Here is a 19927-nt window from a genome sequence, read left to right as displayed (position 1 = left end):
TGGTTTTGGTTGTGTATTTGGTAGAGCGGTGTCCACATTGGTCATTAAGGAGGTGGTCGGAAAATAAGGATGGAGCGGTGCGAGAGAGATCGAGCGTTCACGGGTCCCGGGGGTACGCATCGCATGCTCGAGGCGGTCGACGGGGCGAACGGAAATCAACCGGGCGATTTCCGGTGTTTCTCAAATAACAAATGAAAATTTCTTGACTACATGTAAATCATGTTGTATGCAAATGAAAACACTCTTACGAAGAAACTATCTTTTGTCCGAAAAAGAGAGAGAGAGAGGGAGAGAGAGAAGAAACTGTCTTTCAGTTCCATTTTCTTGGGTATCCTAAACGGATCAGGTGGACGTTAGATGGAGGTTTGCTTGGCGTAGCGTTCAGTTTTGGCCTTTCGGGGCAGCACTGTCCCCGCCGCGCACGCGCACTAGAGTCAGTCCCAGCTCTCCCAACCTCCACCCGAAACCTCGCCATGGCCGCGCCGTGCGGCCGCGGCGCGCTGCGGCTCGTGCTCATCGCCGTCTCCGCGGCCTTCCTCACCTACAACGTGCTCCTCTCCTCCCGCTCCCTCCTGCCCCTCCCCACCGCCTCCTTCCCGGCCGCCACCACCGCCTCCTCCTCCTCGTCCCGCCGCCTCGCCGCCGGCGGCACCGGCGGGCGGAGGCTGTTCCACACCGCGGTGACCGCGTCGGGGTCCGTGTACAACACGTGGCAGTGCCGCGTCATGTACCACTGGTTCAAGCAGGCGCGGCGGCAGGCGGGCGGCGCCGACATGGGTGGCTTCACCAGGATCCTGCACTCCGGGAAGCCCGACGAGTTCGTCCACGAGATCCCCACCTTCGTCGCCGACCCGCTCCCCGACGGGGCGGATCAGGTAACAGCAACACTCTGCGCCCAGTCGCTCGGTTAGGTGAAACGGCAATTTCATTTTACCCTGTTGCTCGGTATTTTTCTTTAAAAAAAAAAGAAAAAATTGTTGCTTCCCTGGTTTGCTGTTGCCGGTTGGGTAGAGTTCTGGAGAAACGCGGGTTGTTGGTGCGGATCACGTGAATTGGTTGATAGGAAGATCAGCAAAGAAGTTCCTGAAACTGTCTGGACATTGGTTCGTGTTCAGTTTAATGCTCAGTTTGAGTTTCATAACACGAACACAGCACCACCATAACAAATTTGATGTCCCAAACCCCCACTTCTGCCGCACCGGAAAGGTCAGGGCATAGATTATAATTCCACTGACACATGAGCGTTGAACTTCTGGACAAAACAACAGCTGTCCTGCCTTACCTTGTGTACAAACATGTGGGGATCAAGTGCATGTGGATCTGAGAAAATGGTCAGGGCCAAGTTGATGGAAAAGACTGTCTGGCAGCTAGGATGGGTAAACAGGTTTGGACCCTGCTGCTACCCACTTTCATCATGTGGCGTCCAGAGCAAGAACCATCGATTTAGGATGCCAGCTGCTAATAAACCTTTAGTCAGTACTACTCAGTATGTCTCTCATGATGACAGAGCCTTATGGTAAGGTGGAACTGTCACTGTTGGGATATAATCTACTCCTATCATTGTTCAGTTTTGGTGTAGCAACGCCTAGTATACTGATGGACAAACAATTCAAGATCTCACAAAGTTTTTCACCGAGCCTTAGTACCAACACCACGCATTATATCTTTGAGAATGTTTTTTTTCTCTGGCAAATTGTTCCCAGAATGCTGCTTGTTAGAATTTTCTCTTAACAGAGTTCATCCAAATCTCAGGGATACATTGTTCTTAATAGGCCCTGGGCATTTGTTCAATGGCTCCAGAAGGCAGACATTCCGGAAGAGTAAGTTAGAAAACTCATATAAGAAGCATACATCAATCTTCGGAACCAGTATCTTAGTTGATTTCCATATGTACTGTAGATATATCTTGATGGCAGAGCCAGATCATCTTATTGTCAAACCAATCCCAAACTTATCAAGAGATGGCCGGGCAGCAGCTTTCCCTTTCTTCTATATCGAGCCCAAAAAATATGAAAAGGTGCTGCGTAAATTCTTCCCCGAAAAGGAAGGGCCGATCACTAACATTGACCCCATAGGAAATTCTCCTGTCATCATTGAGAAGGTATTTTTTTCCAGTGGAATATATTCAGAGCATCTACTCATACTGAAGTAATTAATCAATTATATTCTCCCTAATTTGCTAGGAATCTCTTTCTAGGATCGCACCGACATGGATGAATATTTCGTTAGCGATGAAGAAAGATCCCGAAGCAGATAAATCCTTTGGCTGGGTTCTTGAAATGTAAAGGCCTGCCAATCATTAATTCATTATCTAATTTCAATAATAAATTCAAGCTTTCAATCAGGCGTGCAGCATATCTAACTATTGTGTATACCAACGTCTCTATGCTGTTATTCTGGAAAATAGGTATGCGTATGCTGTATCATCTGCTCTCCATGGAGTGGGGAACATCTTACACAAGGATTTCATGATTCAGGTTTAGTATGTGACTGTTTGGTTTACGAGCACGTGACCCATGTATTTTGGGGAATTGTGCAATTTTGCTCTGAGCTGACAATTCCATTCTGTTGTTTTAGCCACCATGGGACCTTGAAATTGGCGATTCATTTATTATACATTATACTTATGGGTGTGATTATGATATGAAGGTATATAGTTCTCTCTTGATGCAAAATTTCAGGATTCGTCTTAGAAGTTCATTCTTTAACCATGTTCTTCTCTTAACTAGGGCAAATTAACTTACGGCAAAATTGGAGAGTGGAGGTTTGACAAAAGATCCTACGAGAATAAACCTCCTCCTAGAAATTTGCCATTGCCTCCGTATGGCGTACCTCAAAGTGTGGTATGGTCCAGCTGTACCTACAGCTTCTAATATTTGTTTTCCGTTCAAGGACCTTTACTTTTGTCATTCTAGTGGCCATTATTCTGAATTTTCTGCACTGTTCTTTTTTATTCTGTACCGAACCCGCACTGTCTTGGTTATGTAGTCTTTTATGAAGAGTTTTGTTATTCTTGTCAGTACTCAGTACACATTACATAACAGGCGATGTTTCACACTTACCACAAGTCCTTTTTTTACTATGCCATTATCCTATGTTCTTGGAATATTTGTTAACGCATACAGTGGATTTTGTGTTTTCCGCAGGTGACACTTGTGAAAATGGTTAATGAAGCAACGGCCAGCATACCCAACTGGGAATCTTACGCAGCCGAGTGACCTTGTACAATCTGATACTCCCTCCGTCCCAAAATAAGTGTCTCAACTTTGTACCAGCTCTAGTACAAATTTGTACTAAGCTCAAGACACTTATTTTGGGACAGAGGGAATACTTGTCAAGCCGATTTTGTTTGCTCGATCACCGGCCAAGCTTGGATAAGTGGTTCATACGAGTTTTATCCAGGGCCCTGACTCCAAGCGTGTGTATCCTGGCCTTGGATTGCTGAAATCCGAAAGCGAAACTAGTGCAAAAACAACGTGATCTCTTTAGTTACAGTCACACATATAGTATGCCTTAGGTGAGAATTATAACGGAAACGAGTGTGAGGTGTGTTGTGCTCTTCTTCTTGATACTCATTCCTGACTTGTGAGTTGTGACTTCATCCCGAGTCCTTTCTGCTTTAGAAAAGTCGCGCGTACACTGTATTTTAGGCAAGACAATGGAATCCTCTGTTTACTTGTTTTTTCATTTGAACAGAAGCTGAAATGCATGAATCGAGTACTCAGCTTGATGAGTAAATATGACTTTGGTTGTATAAAAAGAAGTTGCCCTTGAAGAAGTGATATATTTGCCCTTACTTACTTAGCTTACACTAATGATCTTTGTCGTCCTACTTGGTATACATTAGGCCTAATCACTTCACTTGCACAAAGGCTCATTTTAACCAGACTGCTGTTGTCAACAACATAAATCACACCTTGAAACACTGATTTTGTTTTGCCTACATTGATTTATTTTTCTTTTATACTGAAGAAAATCAGTAACCATGAGAAAATATTCTCCTTTGACTTTTTAATTTAGGACTCTCTTAGCCGGCGAACGTTCGCTGGAGGGGGTGGCATTTCGAACGATTTCGCTGGTAGTTTTAGTTGTGAGGGTTGACAACTTCTTCATAACAACATGATAGTCAGAAAAAAAGACATTTTTTGTTTAAGATTTTGCAAAGCAACTAAAACTAGTACTAGGAAAAAGTGTTCGTTTGTTATCCCCTCCCAGCTGAGTTCGCCAGATAACATTACGTTAATTTAGCAAACAAGAAAAAACTGGTTTCCTCATCACAAGGAAAAGTCAATTCCCTCGTTCGTACTTCTCCTCCCAGTCGTCTTCTTTCTTCTTCCCTTTGCCTGCGCCAGATCCCACCTCGCCGCCTCCGATGACCACACACCCCTCGGCTCCTCCCTAGCCCCCGCCGCCTCCTCCCCCACCTCCTCCTCCGATGGAACCCGCGGCGGCGCCAGCCTCCCCCGCGCTTCCCCACGGAGGCCATGGCGCCGCCAGCGCCGGCGGCGGCACCGCGCGGGGCGTCCGGCGGCGCCAGTACGCGGTGCTGGCGCTCACCTTCGCGGCGTACGCGGCGTTCCACGCCTCCCGCAAGCCGCCCAGCATCGTCAAGGCGGTCCTCTCCGCGGGCTGGGCGCCCTTCACCGGGCCCGAGGGGACCCACCGCCTGGGCGAGCTCGACGTCGCCTTCCTCGCCGCCTACGCCGCCGCCATGTTCGCCGCGGGCCACCTGGCTGACCGCGCCGACCTCCGCCTCCTCCTCGGCGCCGCCATGCTCGCCTCGGGGGCCGCCTCGGCGGCGCTCGGCGCGGCCTACTTCCTGGGCGTCCACAGCCTCCCCTTCTTCCTCGCCGCGCAGGTCGCCAGCGGCGTCGTCCAGTCCGCCGGGTGGCCCTGCGTCGTCGCCGTCGTGGGCAACTGGTTCGGCCACGCCTCCCGCCGCGGGACCATCATGGGGGTGTGGAACTCGCACACCTCCGTCGGCAACATCGCCGGCTCCGTCCTCGCCGCCGCCGTGCTCGAGTTCGGCTGGGGGTGGTCCTTCTTGGTGCCCGCATTCGTCATTGCGGCGCTCGGGGTCGTAGTGCTGGTGTTCCTGGTCGCTCACCCGAGTGATGCTGGCTTGGACCTGGAAGCAATGGAGGTTGAGATGAATGGGGATGCTGGGGAGGAGGTGGAGCTTCTTGTAGAGGACAAGAAAGATGTTGAAGTGGATGATGATGATGATGAACTGGGATTGGAAATGGGGACCCAATTACCTACGGCCATTGGGTTCTTGGAGGCATGGAGATTGCCCGGTGTCGCGCCCTATGCGTTCTGCCTCTTCTTCTCCAAGCTTGTTGCTTATACCTTCCTCTACTGGTTGCCATTCTACATCCGGAACAATGGTACGTGCTTCTTATATTCAGTTAATTTATCCTGCTGCAACAGCAGCGAAATATCACCTTGTTATCTGCACTAGACATCTAGTGAATTTGGGCAAAGAAGAAGAAGAAATGGGCAAGGATTAGTTTGAATTGCTCTGAACTGTTAGACCATTCATCCTACCTTAGCAACTTGATATAGCAGTATTTTCACTTTAATGTCACGGCTAGCTTGTCGCTTATTGGACAGCATAATCTTCAGTTCCATGCGCAATCAGAAATTTAAGTTCTACAAAAACTTTTGTTTTATACTCCCTCCGTTCATAAATCTAAGATGTTTTGGATATTTTAATATGGACTACATACGGACTGAAATGAGTGAACAAACATACTAAAACGTGTCTATATACATCCGATTCAGAAAAAAGTTGGAACATCTTATATTTGTGAACCGAGGGAGTACAATGTAATGTGATGGGGCTAATTGATGTCTAGAGATTCTTAGGGATCTTCTTCGAATTTATTTTTGGTATTATTTTCAGCATTTCTGGCTATATGCAGCTATTTAGCTTAGCGGTGTAGTTTGTTGAGCAGTTCATTATAAGAGGTTAAAATGTTACATATTGAACTGAAAACCTCTTTTTGTTGAGTGAAATGAATGCTATCGGCATCTGCTCTCCATGCATCATTTATCTGCCTAGATATGATAACAGTTGACACCCATGGGTGTCTTTATTTATCTGCTTATAATATTGTGTAAACTACCCACAATTCCTTCATTTTGCTTGCGTAGTACTAATGGTAAGGAGAAAATTACAAGTTTTTTTAGTGTAAGGAGAAAATTACAAGTGATAAGTGCCATTCGGAGGTTATTGCTACTTTGTTGCAAGCATTGCTGTTCAGTGAAGAACTTCTCCAAGGTATCATTGCTGACTTATGTTACATGTCACGATGTTGCAGCTGTAGCAGGACAGTTCTTGTCACACAAGGCTTCAGGAATTCTGTCAATTGTATTCGACATCGGAGGAGTTTTGGGAGGGATTTCTGCTGGTTTCCTCTCTGACGCAATCGGTGCCCGTGCCATAACATCAGCTCTGTTCCTTCTCCTCTCGATCCCTGCTCTTATCCTTTACCGGACATTCGGAAGCATATCCATGGGCCACAACATCGCCCTCATGTTCATCTCTGGCTACTTCGTGAACGGCCCATACTCCCTCATCACCACCGCCGTCGCAACCGATCTTGGCACCCAGGACGCGATCAAGGGGAATTCACGAGCACTAGCCACTGTCTCTGCGATAATCGACGGCACCGGCTCTGTCGGCGCAGCATTGGGGCCCTTGCTGACGGGGTACATCTCGACAAGAGGATGGAACAGCGTGTTCTTCATGCTGATCATGTCCATATCGCTCGCCCTCGTGTTTTTGATACGCATAGCTAGGGACGAGATAGTCGCCAAGATCGGTGCCAGGCGTTAGGTTTTTATTTGCTGGCGCTTCGGAACTGCGAGAGGCTTTTTTTCACGGGAGTTGTAAAAGTCTGTAGGAGATAGGTTACGGCCATTTCTTGGTTCATGTAAATTGGTTGGTTGGTTGGATGCACATATGTACACCCGTGGAAATGGAAGGCTGGATACAGATGTTGCTTTTTCTATTTGCGCCATAGTACCTCTCAGCAAGGGGATTAACAAAACGTCATCACGTCATAGAAGATCGTTCAACTACCAAAAGATTGCTGTGTGCAAAGCAATGCTAAGGATATCTGTAACTGGTACCGTATCGGTCGGGTGCTGAGTAGGGATGAAGAGGTGAATTTTCCAGTTAATCGACCGATAAATCGGTTAATCAGCGATTCGGTGACCCACGATGGTGCAAAGTATGATCTTGCGTGATCTTGAAATCGAGAAATAAGATCGCCAGTGAACCTCCCGGCTCCTCAGCCGCTTGGGGTTCCTGGTCGTTGGATCGAAGCGCTTGATGCGATCCGAGCCGTCGGATCGAGCCCTGGAGTGACCTCGTCCGTCGGATAAAAAAAAGTTACTGCTGCAATGAATAGTTTCACCCCGTTCGTGCCACCGCGCGTAAGTAGCCTGCCCGTCGAGGGCATTTTCGTCATTTCACTCGCAGGGGTATAAAAGGGCCGAAGACAGCCCTAGACGGTTCCCCTCCCCCTCCCGTGCGCCTCCTCTCCCCCTCTCTCTCGTTCCCCTCCCTCCCGCGTGCCTCCTCTCCTCCCGCCCACATCGCCGCCGCCGCCGCAACCGCCGCCACCGCCACGCGCCTCCTCTCCTCCTGCCCACATCGCCGCCGTCCCGCTCGCCGCCGCCTCCTCTCCTCCCCCGCGCTCTGCTTCTCCCACCTCGCCGCCGCCTCCTCTCCCCTCCCGCGCCCCCCTCGCCCTGCCCGTCCGAGCTCAGCGTCGAGGGGCGCGCCGGGTCCGGGCGAGGTGGCTCGATGGTGAGCGCGATGGATCTCGAGCTAGCTCGGGCGTGTGGACACGTTGGTGAGCGCGCCAGCGGCCATGGCGAGCTCGAGCCCGGGATAAACCTAGCGCCATGGTCGCAATGGACGCCGGCGCTGCACCTGCGCCGCCGTTTGGTCCTCCCCGACACCGTCCGAGCCCTCCTGCACCGCATCACCCTCCTACCGCGCCTACTAGACCTACAGGTCCCTCTCCCCCTCTCTCTCGTTCCCCTCCCTCCTGCACTGCAGCCAGGATCTCTCTTCCTTACATCCTATCTCATGAATCATGCATATTTGAGATTTTTTTTTTGGTATCTTAGTTGTGTAGTCATCACCGAGAAAAACTAACATATGTAGTTTACCATGTTTGGACTGCACCCCTGATTTAGTTTGTCTCTGCTTAATGTTACATCCACACATAACAAGAATGCCAAGTAAGCAATGTTGTTGTTGACTGTGACAATGTGCATGTTAGATTTGATTCATTATATTTAGCCTCTAGATTGGGATTTTTTTTTTTTGCATTTTTAGGTATGCTTCCTGATGGTATGCAAATGATGTTGTACTATAGGAAGATAAATATAACCAGTTCTTTTGCATAGCTACGACTTCTAGAACAGGTTATGTTTTTCAGTTTCCACATTGTTAGCTCTTGGCGCTTGATTCCCTTTACCAATGGGAACTTTACATGCTTTCAAAGTTGAGATTTGATTTCCCAAAGTTGAGGTTCGATTTCCTAATGCTTTTGGTGTTGGTGATGGTACAGGTGTTGGTGATGGTACAGGTTCAATGATGGTGCCAGAAGGATAATTGCAACTCCATCAATACAGATACTTACTCATGACAACGGCCATGACTGGCACCTTTGAGATCCATCTCCATTACAAATTCTACAAAACATTAACATCTCCGTCACACCTCTTCGCTCATGCAGGTAAATGATTGCAATGCCTCTAGGGATATCCCAAGAAATATTTAGCTATCCATCGCAGGTAAATGTATTTTATAGAGATGTGCATGTGCCTTTCATCATCGATTTTGTGTGAATATCCTTTGTCAGCAATTTAGTTTTAGTTGTAACTTTTCAGAACAAGTTTGGGCCAATCAAGGCCAGTGTTCTCTGAAACCTTGTGTTGCCTTTTAGGCATGATCTTACTGTTGCATCTTTTGTTATGATGATGATGATGAATTATGTAAGAAACTATGGGTTTTCATATATGCAATACCTCCTGCTTCAATCATTGCTCTTAATGAGTTTATGTTTTCATTTTCTCATTCTTGGCCATATATTGATTGCACATACATCTATAGTTTTTTATGCGGCCAACGTCGTCCTGTTTTTGCATGAGTGACAGAAATTATGCTGATCATTTCATTTTTGGCCATGAGCTGACCTTTTCTCACATTGCTCCTTCTCCCCTTAATGTGCACGACTTTCATTGTCAGGCAGGACGTCGACAACAAGGGGCAACGAAAGCATGATATTATCTGAAACAATTTTAAGGGGAGAAGGAGCTAAATTTGTCTGAACTTACTAGAGCCTCAAGTAGTCAAAATCTGCAATTTTAAGTGCACGTTTGGAGCCAGTGGTAGGAGCAGGTGTTCCTTTAAGTATTCTGTTCTTATGTTTTATTTATAAAATCTGAAACAATTTTTATTTGCACCTTCTATCCCTCCTTTTGGAACGGCAATAATCAACATTGGTAATTAAATTTCTGTATATTTAATTGATTATTGTTTCGCCTCCATTTACTTTTGATAGAGGAGGGCATGTTAGTAATTTCTATAAATTTCTGTATATTTAATTGATTATTGTTTCGCCTGACCATTGATTTTTTGAATTCTTTAAAAGAGTATTCTTCTTGGCTTGCAGGTCGCCGCTGGAGCCGGACAAGATCATGGCTTGCCTTACCTGGTGACATACTGGCTAGGAAGAGTGCAAGCTGCCGCCCACACGTACCAGATGGTGTCGTCAAGGACGTTGTCGTACTGACTGCCGATGATCTACAGGTAATCAGTTTTTCCTTAGCTTCTGTTATTAGTCTTTTTTTCCCTATGAATTGTTCGACTCGTGGTTGCTTCTACAAAATAGCTCATCTTTTAGCTTGAAATGTTGCCATGAAACTTATGCACGTTATTCATTTATGATGGTGGTTTGGGTACCAAGCTCAGTTGTTAAACAATTTATGCTGGTGGTTTGGGTACCAAGCACAGTTGTTTTTTATAAATGATTACATGGTACAATATATCAAACCAGATTTTCACTTCTTTAATGGAGCTTTTTAGCATTCATATTTTTTTAATAGCTGCTCCTATATTTTTGTCAGTGCTTGCTGTACTTTGTTTAAATGTTTCTTCTTGGTAGGATCAATTCTAAATAGTGGATGTAAGAATGCCTTTTCAAGCTTAAGCATTTGATTTTTGGCGATACGGTGTTTTCTCCTTACAGATGACCTTCTGCTTTCTTATTTTAATAAATAGACAAGCTAAATGCAGTTGCCGCCACTCATGTCGCTACAGGAGGAGTGCGTGCAGGGGGAGTGGCGGGTCAAGGTGCTCTCATCGGCGCCGCTGCTGATCGGCAGATCCAGGCGCACCCTCTCGGTGCGCGCAGGGGGGTGACAGGCCAAGGTGCGCTCGCCGACGCCACCCACTGACTGGCGGATCCAGGTGCACCCACTCTGTGCGTGCAGGGGGGGTGACAGGCCAAGGTGCGCTCGCCGGCGCCACCCACTGACTGGAGAATCCAGGAGCACCCACTATGACAACCTCCCGGGCATGACATCGCTGGAGAAGGTGAGAACCACGCACTCCGTCCACCATCGTTCACCAGCAGTAGCAGGACGAACCATCACCGTAGCCACCAGGCTGAACCATAAGATGCCTCAACAGCATATGCCAACAGTGTGCTTTCCTATGATTGGATTATTAACCGTACTATTCGTTCAGGTGATGGGGCAGCCGCCAACTTGGGCCTGCTGAAGAACGACGACTTTGCAGGAGGGGATGGAGTCGGGGAAGCTCCTGTGACGGTGGGAGTGGCGGTTCCACAACGAGATGGTCGTTCGTCACCTCTGAGTTGGAGGATGGCCAAGGCCAAGATTGTTTTTCACCACCGAGCTGCGGTAAGTAAGGAATGGCTAGATTTCAGAACCATAGAAATTGTTGGTTCAAATATATATTTGGATTTGCAATGATACACATTGGATCACATCAGGCAGAGGTTTTTGTAGCATACAAGTCAGATTTAGAATTTCAAGCTCAACAACAAAGAAACGAAAGTAAACCCATCAGAAATTCAGTAAAGGTTCAATGTGTTCTTTGTATGGACAAAAAATATATATGTTGTGGGGATGGGGAGGTGCAAAATGAGGATGCATATTTCTTTCTTTAACATGTAAATCTACGAGAATATATCAATCATGCTTGCATACATTTTAGCCTCCAAATGATATGACAGATTATACTGGTTCATTTGTGTTATCTGACTTGTGACGGTTCATAACTTTAATGCTTTGATTTTGCCTTATAGGGGAGGTGCAAAGCAGTAGCAGGACGAACCTTCGCCATAGCCGGCAGGCTGAGTTTGTACTTGGTATTAAAGGATTTGGAGTAGGCTACATTTGTGATGACGGGATTGGTTATGCATGATCTATTGGTAATGAAACACTTTCCTTGGCTGTACCTAATCTTGTATGTTCCATTCTTTTTTCCTTTTGAGTGGATTGCTATATGGAATACCATCTACCTCTAATGAATTTATATGTTACTTGCTACCTTTTTTAATTCGATAGATCCAATAACTATACCAATGAATAGACTTTTTTGTGACTGGTATATGATTCAGTGATATAAATGCTATATATTTTGCATCTGATATGCAAGGTTACTTGAATGTCCTCTCGTATTTTTTTGCCTTTGTAGCTTTGTATAGAAAATAGCCTACTTAGGCAATTTTGGTTTAGCATGTATGTGGTTTGCTTACTCACTATTGACCTCGGTGTCACTATGCCTGCTTCTAATACTCTTTAGCACTGAAATATATGCTATGTTACTCTTAATCAGGCTTCTTTTATACTGAACATTATGTGATGCTGCACGTACTTAGGCTAAATCCTTTTGTTTTATCAGGAGGACAACAATAGTGGTTACTTCTCATCCGAGCTTGAGTTGTGGTGAATTCAACCGATGTTTCGACCGCATACGAGATGTCGTTCTTTTGGTTTATCAACTAATATTATCATATATGGACGTGATGCCTGTACAGAGGCGTTTTGAATCAGTGTGGTAGTAGACTACCTATCATTGTTGTAAATTATGTGTGATAACCGTTATGAGACCGTCCTTCGGATGGATTTACTACTCCATGGTTATTGTAAATTATGAACGAATTATGATGCAGTTACATTGTTGGTTTTCTAATCTACTCCCTCTGCCTGTGTTAATGTATATACTAAACTTTGGATTCCTACCACCTTATCATTATCTTGTTGACCAAAATGTTGAGACCGGTACCCACGCGCCGAGGCGCGATCCCAATCTAGTATCTTGAAATTTCAGGACGTGTGTACAATGCCAACGGTGTGGCGTCAGCCTTGTTTTAGTCGTGTCACATGATTTTCGTCGACGAGTAGCAGAGAGTAAACTGCAAAAAACCACCACAATTGCGTCTTTGGTGCAAAAAACCACCGTTTTCATAAAAGTTTGCAGCAACCATCGTTTTTTTCCAGTAATTTTGTTGCACGAAGCACTAACTGGTCGCTTGACCGCGTTTTGACAGAAAACCTGACAGGCTGGGCCCAGCCGTCAGGCCACGTGGCATGGGGCAGATGGCGCGCGCCTGACGGCCGTTCCCCGCCTCTTCCTCTCTTCCCCCCTCCCCCACTTCCTCTCTTACCAGTGACCTAGTTCATCTTCCCAAACGCCGCCGCCACCGTTGCCAGCTGAAATCAGCCGTCGGCGGCCACCGCAGCAATGGTATCATGGAATGACGGCAAGACGAGCTCGGATTTGGTGTCGCCGCTGCCACACGAGGTCGATGAGGAACCATATGTGAGTATCATTACCTCTCTGGCTAGGGTTAGGGTTTGTGATTTCCGATTTTCAGATGAGAGATTGCATTTGTTTTGATTTTCTCCACTTTGCTTTGCTTAGCGCCCAGCAACAATAGAGGACAGGGATTGGTCAGGCATTGATGCCACTGGAAAGCACCTTTGCAAGCATGGGAATGCTCCTGAGAGGCATGTTGTGTTCGATGGGCTGAACACTGGCTGTAGATTTTATGGTTGCGTAGAGAAGGTTAGTAGCAAATAAGATTTAGATATAAATATAGCTCTGTTATTTTGTTGGAATTCTTAGACATAGCTCTATTTTTTTAGATTAGAATTAATTGATTAGATATAGGTAATGTAATGGCTCTGTTTTAGGAATGATGTAGATGTTAACTTTATAGAACCGAGAGATGCTCTGTTTTAGTGTATTGAAATGTGTATAAATGATTTACATATAGGTAATGCAATTCAATGCTCTGTTTTTTGTATTAGAGTAACCAAAAACATTCTGCACTTCCTTATAATTCACTTCTCTACTTATTGTATTGTTAACTAAAAGGAAAAAAATTGGTTGCGGGAGGGTAACAATTGTGGTGTTGTGGAATGGGTGGACAATGAATGGCCTTATGCACTAAAGAGTCCATCGACAAAACTCAGGGCTTTGTATAAGGAAGCCAAGGCAGGCAGAATTAGAGATAATTTAGCTAACGAGGAGAAGATATCCAAGTTAGAAGCAAAAATGAAGATGGTATAGGAAAAGTACAACCAGCACATTCAGCTTACCAAGGACTTTTGTGAATCTGTTTAGAAGTCTGTGCATAAGGAGAATTATAGGAAAATAATGATGGATGTGGATGAGGAGAAGATACCTCTAGATGCAGCTGACAAGATGATCAACTTAGAGAAAGAGAACTTTGATCTGAAGAAGAAGGTTGAAGTGGCTGAAGAGGTTGCCGCTGAGTTCAAAAAGGAGAAGAAAAAATTGAATATAACTTACATGAGCTTTGGAAGGTTGGAGAGGAGAACAAGAGGAAGCTGAAGATGATGAAGGCAATCTTGGAGGAGTGAAGATGATGATGCAGTGCTTAAATTATTATGTATGTTTAAGACTATTGTGTCATGTTGTTTGAGGCTATGTTGAACTAGTTTGGCCTGTGGTTTGTGATGCTACATGTTGAACTATGTTGTCTTGTTGTTTGTGATGCTACATGTTGAACTATGATGTATTGTTGTTTGTGATGCTATATGTTGAATTATGATGTATGTTTGAGACTAAGTTGGTTTGCGCCTATCTTGTCGTGTCATATTGTCGAACCCAAATATAGGGTTGAGCCTATCTTGTCGTGTTGTGTTGTCGACGGCTCCCAAATATAGGTTGATGCCTACCTTCTCGTGTCATGTTGTCGATGGCACCCAAACATAGGGTTGATGCCTATTTTGTTGTGTCGTGTTGTCGATGGCACCCAAATATAGGGTTGAGCCCTATCTTGTCGTGTTGTGATGTCGATGGCCCCCAAATATAGGGTTGAGCCTACCTTGTCGTATCGTGTTGTCGATGGGTCCCCCCTCTTCCTATCTTCCCAGTGACCTAGTTCATCTTCCCAAACGCCGCCGCCGCCGTTGCCAGCTGAAATCAGTCGCCGGCAGCCACCGCAGCCATGGTGTCATGGAATGACGGCGAGACGAGCTCGGATTCGGTGTTGCCGCTACCAGACGAGGTCGATGAGGAACCACACGTGAGTATCATTACCTCTCTGGCTAGGGTTAGGATTTGCATTTTCTGTTTTTCAGATAAGATATTACATTTGTTTTGATTTTCTCCACTTTGTTCTGCTTAGCGCCCAGCAACAATAGAGGACAAGGATTGGTCAGGCATTGATGCCACTGGAAAGCACCTTTGCAAGGATGGGAATGCTCCTGAGAGGCTTGTTGTGTTCGATGGGCTGAACACTGGCCGTAGATTTTATGGTTGCGCCGAGAAGGTTAGTAGCAAATAAGATTTAGATATAAATATAGCTCTGTTATATATTGTTGGAATTCTTAGACATAGCTCTGTTTTTTAGATTAGAATTAATTGATTAGATATAGGTGATGTAATGGCTCTGTTTAGGAATGATGTAGATATTAACTTTATAGAACTGAGAGATGCTCTGTTTTATTATATTGAAATATGTATAAATGTTTTACATATAGGTAATGCAATTCAATGCTCTGTTTTTTGTATTAAAGTAAGCAAAAAAAATCTGCACTTCTTTATAATCCACTTCTCTGTTTATTATATTGTTAACTAAAAGGAAAAAATGGTTGCAGGAGGGTAATAATTGTGGTGTTGTGGAATGGGTGGACAATGAATGGCCTTATGCACTAAAGAATTCATTGACAAAACTCTGGGCTTTGTATAAGGAAGCCAAGGCAGTCAGAATTAGAGACAATTTAACTAATGAGGAGAAGATCTCCAAGTTAGAAGCAGAAATGAAGATGTTATAGGAAAAGTACAACCAACACATTCAGCTTACCAAGGACTTTTGTGAATCTATTCAGAAGTGTGTGCACAAGGAGAATTATAGGAAAATAATGATGGATGTGGATGAGGAGAAGATACCTCTAGATGCAGCTGACAACATGATCAACTTAGAGAAAGAGAACTTTGATCTGAAGAAGAAGGTTGAAGTGGCTGAAGAGGTTGCTGCTTAGCTCAAAAAGGAAAAGAAAAAACTTGAATATAACTTACATGACCTTTGGAAGGTTGGAGTGGAGAACAAGAGGAAGCTGAAGATGATGAAGGCAATCTTGGAGGAGTGAAGATGATGATGCAGTGCTTAAATTATTATGTATGTTTTAGACTATTGTGTCATGTTGTTTGTGATGCTACATGTTGAACTATGTTGCCTTGTTGTTTGTGATGCTACATGTTGAACTATGATGTCTTGTTGCTTGCGATGCTATATGTTGAATTATGATGTATGTTTGAGACTAAGTTGGTTTGAGCCTATCTTGTCGTGTCATATTGTCGAACCCAGATATAGGGTTGAGCCTATCTTGTCGTGTTGTGTTGTCGACGACACCAAAATATAGGTTGATGCCTACCTTCTCGTGTCGTGTTGTCGATGGCTCCCAAACATAGGGTTGATGCCTATTTTGTCGTGTCATGTTGTCGATGGCACCCAAATATAGGGTTGAGCCCTATCTTGTCGTGTCGTCATGTCGATGGCCCCCAAATATAGGGTTGAGCCTACCTTATCGTATCGTGTTGTCGATGCCCCCCCACTTCCTCTCTTCCAAGTGACCTAGTTCATCTTCCCAAACGCCGCCGCCGCCGTTGCCAGCTGAAATCAGTCGTTGACGGCCACCGCAGCCATGGTGTCGTGGAATGATGGCGAGACAACCTCAGATTTGGTGTTGTCGATGCCACACGAGGTCGATGAGGAACCATACGTGAGTATCATTACCTCTCTGGCTAGGGTTAGGGTTTGCGATTTCCGATTTTCAGATGAGAGATTGCATTTGTTTTGATTTTCTCCACTTTGCTCTGCTTAGCACCCAACAACAATAGAGGACAGAGATTGGTCAGGCATTGATGCCACTGGAAAGCACCTTTGCAAGCATGGGAATGCTCCTGAGAGACTTGTTGTGTTCGACGGGCTCAACACTGGCCGTTGATTTTATGGTTGCGCCGAGAAGGTTAGTAGCAAATAAGATTTACATATAAACATAGCTCTATTATTTTGTTGGAATTCTTAGACATAGCTCTATTTTTTTAGATTAGATATAGGTAATGTAATGGCTCTATTTTAGGAATGATCCATGTAGATATTAACTTTATAGAACTGAGAGATGCTTTGTTTTATTGTATTGAAATATGTCTAAATGATTTACATATAGGTAATGCAATCCAATGCTCTGTTTTTTGTATTAAAGTAACCAAAAAAATTATGCACTTCTTTATAATTCACTTCTCTGTTTATTGTATTGTTAACTAAAAGGAAAAAAATTGGTTGCAGCAGGGTAAGAATTGTGGTATTGTGGAAAGGGTGGACAATGAATGGCCTTATGCACTAAAGAATTCACTAACAAAACTCTGGGCTTTGTATAACGAAGCCAAGCAAGGCAGAATTAGAGATAATTTAGCTAATGAGGAGAAGGTCTCCAAGTTAGAAACAGAAATGAAGATGGCATAGGAAAAGTACAACCAGCACATTTAGCTTACCAAGGACTTTTGTGAATCTGTTCAGAACTCTGTGCACAAGGAGAATTATAGGAAAATAATGATGGATGTGGATGAGGAGAAGATACCTCTAGATGCAGCTGACAAGATGATCAACTTAGAGAAAGAGAACTTTGATCTGAAGAAGAAGGTTGAAGTGGCTGAAGAGGTTGCTGTTGAGCTCAAAAAGGAGAAGAAGAAACTTGAATATGACTTACATGACCTTTGGAAGGTTGGAGAGGAGAATAGGACGAAGCTGAAGATGATGAAGGCAATCTTGGAGGAGTGAAGATGATGATGCAATGCTTAAATTATTATGTATGTTTTAGACTATTGTGCCATGTTGTTTGAGGCTATGCTGAACTAGTTTGGCTTGTTGTTTGTGATGCTACATGTTGAACTATGTTGTCTTGTTGTTTGTGATGCTACATGTTGATCTATGATGTCTTGTTGTTTGTGATGCTATATTTTGAATTATGATGTATGTTTGAGACTAAGTTGGTTTGAGCCTATATTGTCGTGTCATATTGTCGAACCCAAATATAGGGTTTTGCCTATCTTGTCGTGTTGTGTTGTCGACGACACCCAAATATAGGTTGATGCCTACCTTCTCGTGTCGCGTTGTTGATGGCTCCCAAACATAGGGTTGATGCCTATTTTGTCATGTCGTGTTGTCGATGGCACCCAAATATATGGTTGACCCTATCTTGTAGTTTTGTGATGTCGATGGACCCCCAAAACAGGGATGAGCCTACTTTGTCGTATCGTGTTGTCGATGGGTTCCCCCCTCTTCCTCTCTTCCTGGTGACCTAGTTCATCTTCCCAAACGCCGCCGCTGCCGTTGCCAACTGAAATGAGCCACCGGCGGCCACCACAGCCATGGTGTCGTGGAATGACGGAGAGACCAGCTCAGATTTGGTGTCGTCGCTGCCACACGAGGTCGATGAGGAACCATACGTGAGTATCATTACCTCTGGCTAGGGTTAGGGTTTGTGATTTCCGATTTTCAGATGAGAGATTGCATTTGTTTTGATTTTCTCCACTTTGCTCTGCTTAGCGCCCAACAACAATAGAGGACAGGGATTGGTCAGGCATTGATGCCACTGGAAAGCACCTTTGCAAGCATGGGAATGCTTCTAAGAGACTTGTGGTGTTCGATGAGCTGAACACTGGCCGTAGATTTTATGATTGAGTCGAGAAGGTTAGTAGGAAATAAGATTTACATATAAACATAGTTATGTTATTTTGTTGGAATTCTTAGACATAGCTCTGTTTTTTAGATTAGAATTAATTGATTAGATATAGGTAATGTAATGGCTCTATTTTAGGAATGATCGATGTAGATATTAACTTTATAGAACTGAGAGATGCTCTGTTTTATTGTATTGAAATATGTATAAATGATTTACATATAGGTAATGCTATCCAATGCTCTATTTTTTGTATTAAAGTAACCAAAAAAATTTGCACTACTTTACAATTCATTTCTCTGTTTATTGTATTGTTAACTAAAAGGAAAAAAATTGGTTGCAATAGGGTAAAAATTGTGGTGTTGTGGAATGGGTGGACAATGAATGGCCTTATGCACTAAAGAATTCATTGACAAAACTATGGGCTTTGAATAAGGAAGCCAAGCGAGGCAGAATTAGAGATAATTTAGCTAATGAGGAGAAGGTCTCCAAGTTAGAAATAGAAATGAAGATGGCATAGGAAAAGTACAACCAGCACATTCAGCTTACCAAGGACTTTTGTGAATCTGTTCAGAAGTCTGTGCACAAGGAGAATTATAGGAAAATAATGATGGATGTGGATGAGGAGAAGATACCTCTAGATGAAGCTGATAAGATGATCAACTTAGAGAAAGAGAACTTTGATCTGAAGAAGAAGGTTGAAGTGGCTAAAGAGGTTGCTGTTGAGCTAAAAAAGGAGAAGAAGAAACTTGAATATGACTTACATGACCTTTGGAAGGTTGGAGAGGAGAACAGGAGGACGCTGAAGATGATGAAGGCAATCTTGGAGGAGTGAAGATGATGATGCAGTTCTTAAATTATTATGTATGTTTTAGACTATTGCGCCATGTTGTTTGAGGCTATGCTGAACTAGTTTGTCTTGTTGTTTGTGATGCTACATGTTGAACTATGTTGTCTTGTTGTTTGTGATGCTACATGTTGATCTATGATGTCTTGTTGTTTGTGATGCTATATTTTGAATTATGATGTATGTTTGAGACTAAGTTGGTTTGAGCCTATATTGTCGTGTCATATTGTTGAACCCAAATATAGGGCTGAGCCTATCTTGTCATGTTGTGTTGTCGACGACACTCAAATATAGGTTGATGCCTACCTTCTCGTGTCGTGTTGTTGATGGCTCCCAAACATAGGGTTGATGCCTATTTTGTCGTGTCATGTTGTCGATGGCACCCAAATATATGGTTGACCCTATCTTGTAGTGTCGTGATGTCGATGGCCCCCCCAAATAGGGTTGAGCCTACTTTGTCGTATCGTGTTGTAGATGGGTTCCCCCCTCTTCCTCTCTTCCTGGTGACCTAGTTCATCCTCCCAAACGCCGCCGCTGCCGTTGCCAACTGATATCAGCCACCGGCGACCACCAATGCCATGGTGTTATGGAATGATGGCGAGACGAGCTTGGATTTGGTGTCGGTGCTGCCACATGAGGTCAATGAGGAACTATATGTGAGTATTATTACCTCTCTGGCTAGGGTTAGGGTTTGCAATTTCCGATTTTTCAGATGAGAGATTGCATTTGTTTTGATTTTCTCCACTTTGCTCAGCTTAGCGCCCAGCAACAATAGAGTACATGGATTGGTGAGGCATTGATGCCACTGTG

At 44.4% G+C, this 19927-nt stretch overlaps 2 protein-coding genes and 1 long non-coding RNA gene across 5 annotated transcripts; all 3 read left to right on the top strand.

Annotated features, from left to right (window-relative positions):
• Positions 1-388: 388 nt before the first annotated feature.
• LOC119337684 (hydroxyproline O-arabinosyltransferase 1-like) lies at positions 389-3804 on the top strand. Its single transcript, XM_037609843.1, has 8 exons — positions 389-875; positions 1753-1820; positions 1900-2101; positions 2184-2281; positions 2408-2477; positions 2578-2649; positions 2730-2843; positions 3147-3804. The coding sequence occupies exons 1-8, from the start codon at positions 474-476 to the stop codon at positions 3216-3218; spliced, it is 1098 nt and encodes a 365-aa protein (XP_037465740.1). The 5' UTR covers positions 389-473; the 3' UTR covers positions 3219-3804.
• Positions 3805-4283: 479 nt separating this feature from the next.
• On the top strand, positions 4284-7189 carry LOC119337683 (putative glycerol-3-phosphate transporter 5). 2 transcript variants are annotated; one of them, XR_005163485.1, is made up of 3 exons: positions 4284-5387; positions 6324-6915; positions 7072-7189. XR_005163485.1 is itself a non-coding variant. In XM_037609841.1 (2 exons), the coding sequence occupies exons 1-2, from the start codon at positions 4436-4438 to the stop codon at positions 6839-6841; spliced, it is 1470 nt and encodes a 489-aa protein (XP_037465738.1). In that variant the 5' UTR covers positions 4284-4435; the 3' UTR covers positions 6842-7016. The 2 variants fall into 2 exon arrangements, 1 of the variants encoding a protein (XP_037465738.1); XM_037609841.1 differs by lacking the exon at positions 7072-7189 and having other exon boundaries at positions 6324-7016.
• Positions 7190-7743: 554 nt separating this feature from the next.
• On the top strand, positions 7744-12251 carry LOC119341537. Of its 2 annotated transcripts, none has more exons than XR_005165149.1 (8): positions 7744-8029; positions 8592-8817; positions 9272-9424; positions 9699-9835; positions 10346-10621; positions 10775-10950; positions 11358-11483; positions 11934-12251. It is a non-coding gene; the product is annotated as an uncharacterized LOC119341537 (long non-coding RNA). The 2 variants fall into 2 exon arrangements; XR_005165150.1 differs by having other exon boundaries at positions 7745-8029; positions 8592-8759; positions 11957-12251.
• The last annotated feature ends 7676 nt before the right edge of the window (positions 12252-19927 follow it).

The sequence above is a fragment of the Triticum dicoccoides genome, chromosome 7B (genome assembly GCF_002162155.2).
Source record: "Triticum dicoccoides isolate Atlit2015 ecotype Zavitan chromosome 7B, WEW_v2.0, whole genome shotgun sequence".
Classification (NCBI taxonomy): Eukaryota; Viridiplantae; Streptophyta; class Magnoliopsida; order Poales; family Poaceae; genus Triticum; species Triticum dicoccoides.
This window is presented reverse-complemented; position numbering and strand designations above follow the sequence as displayed.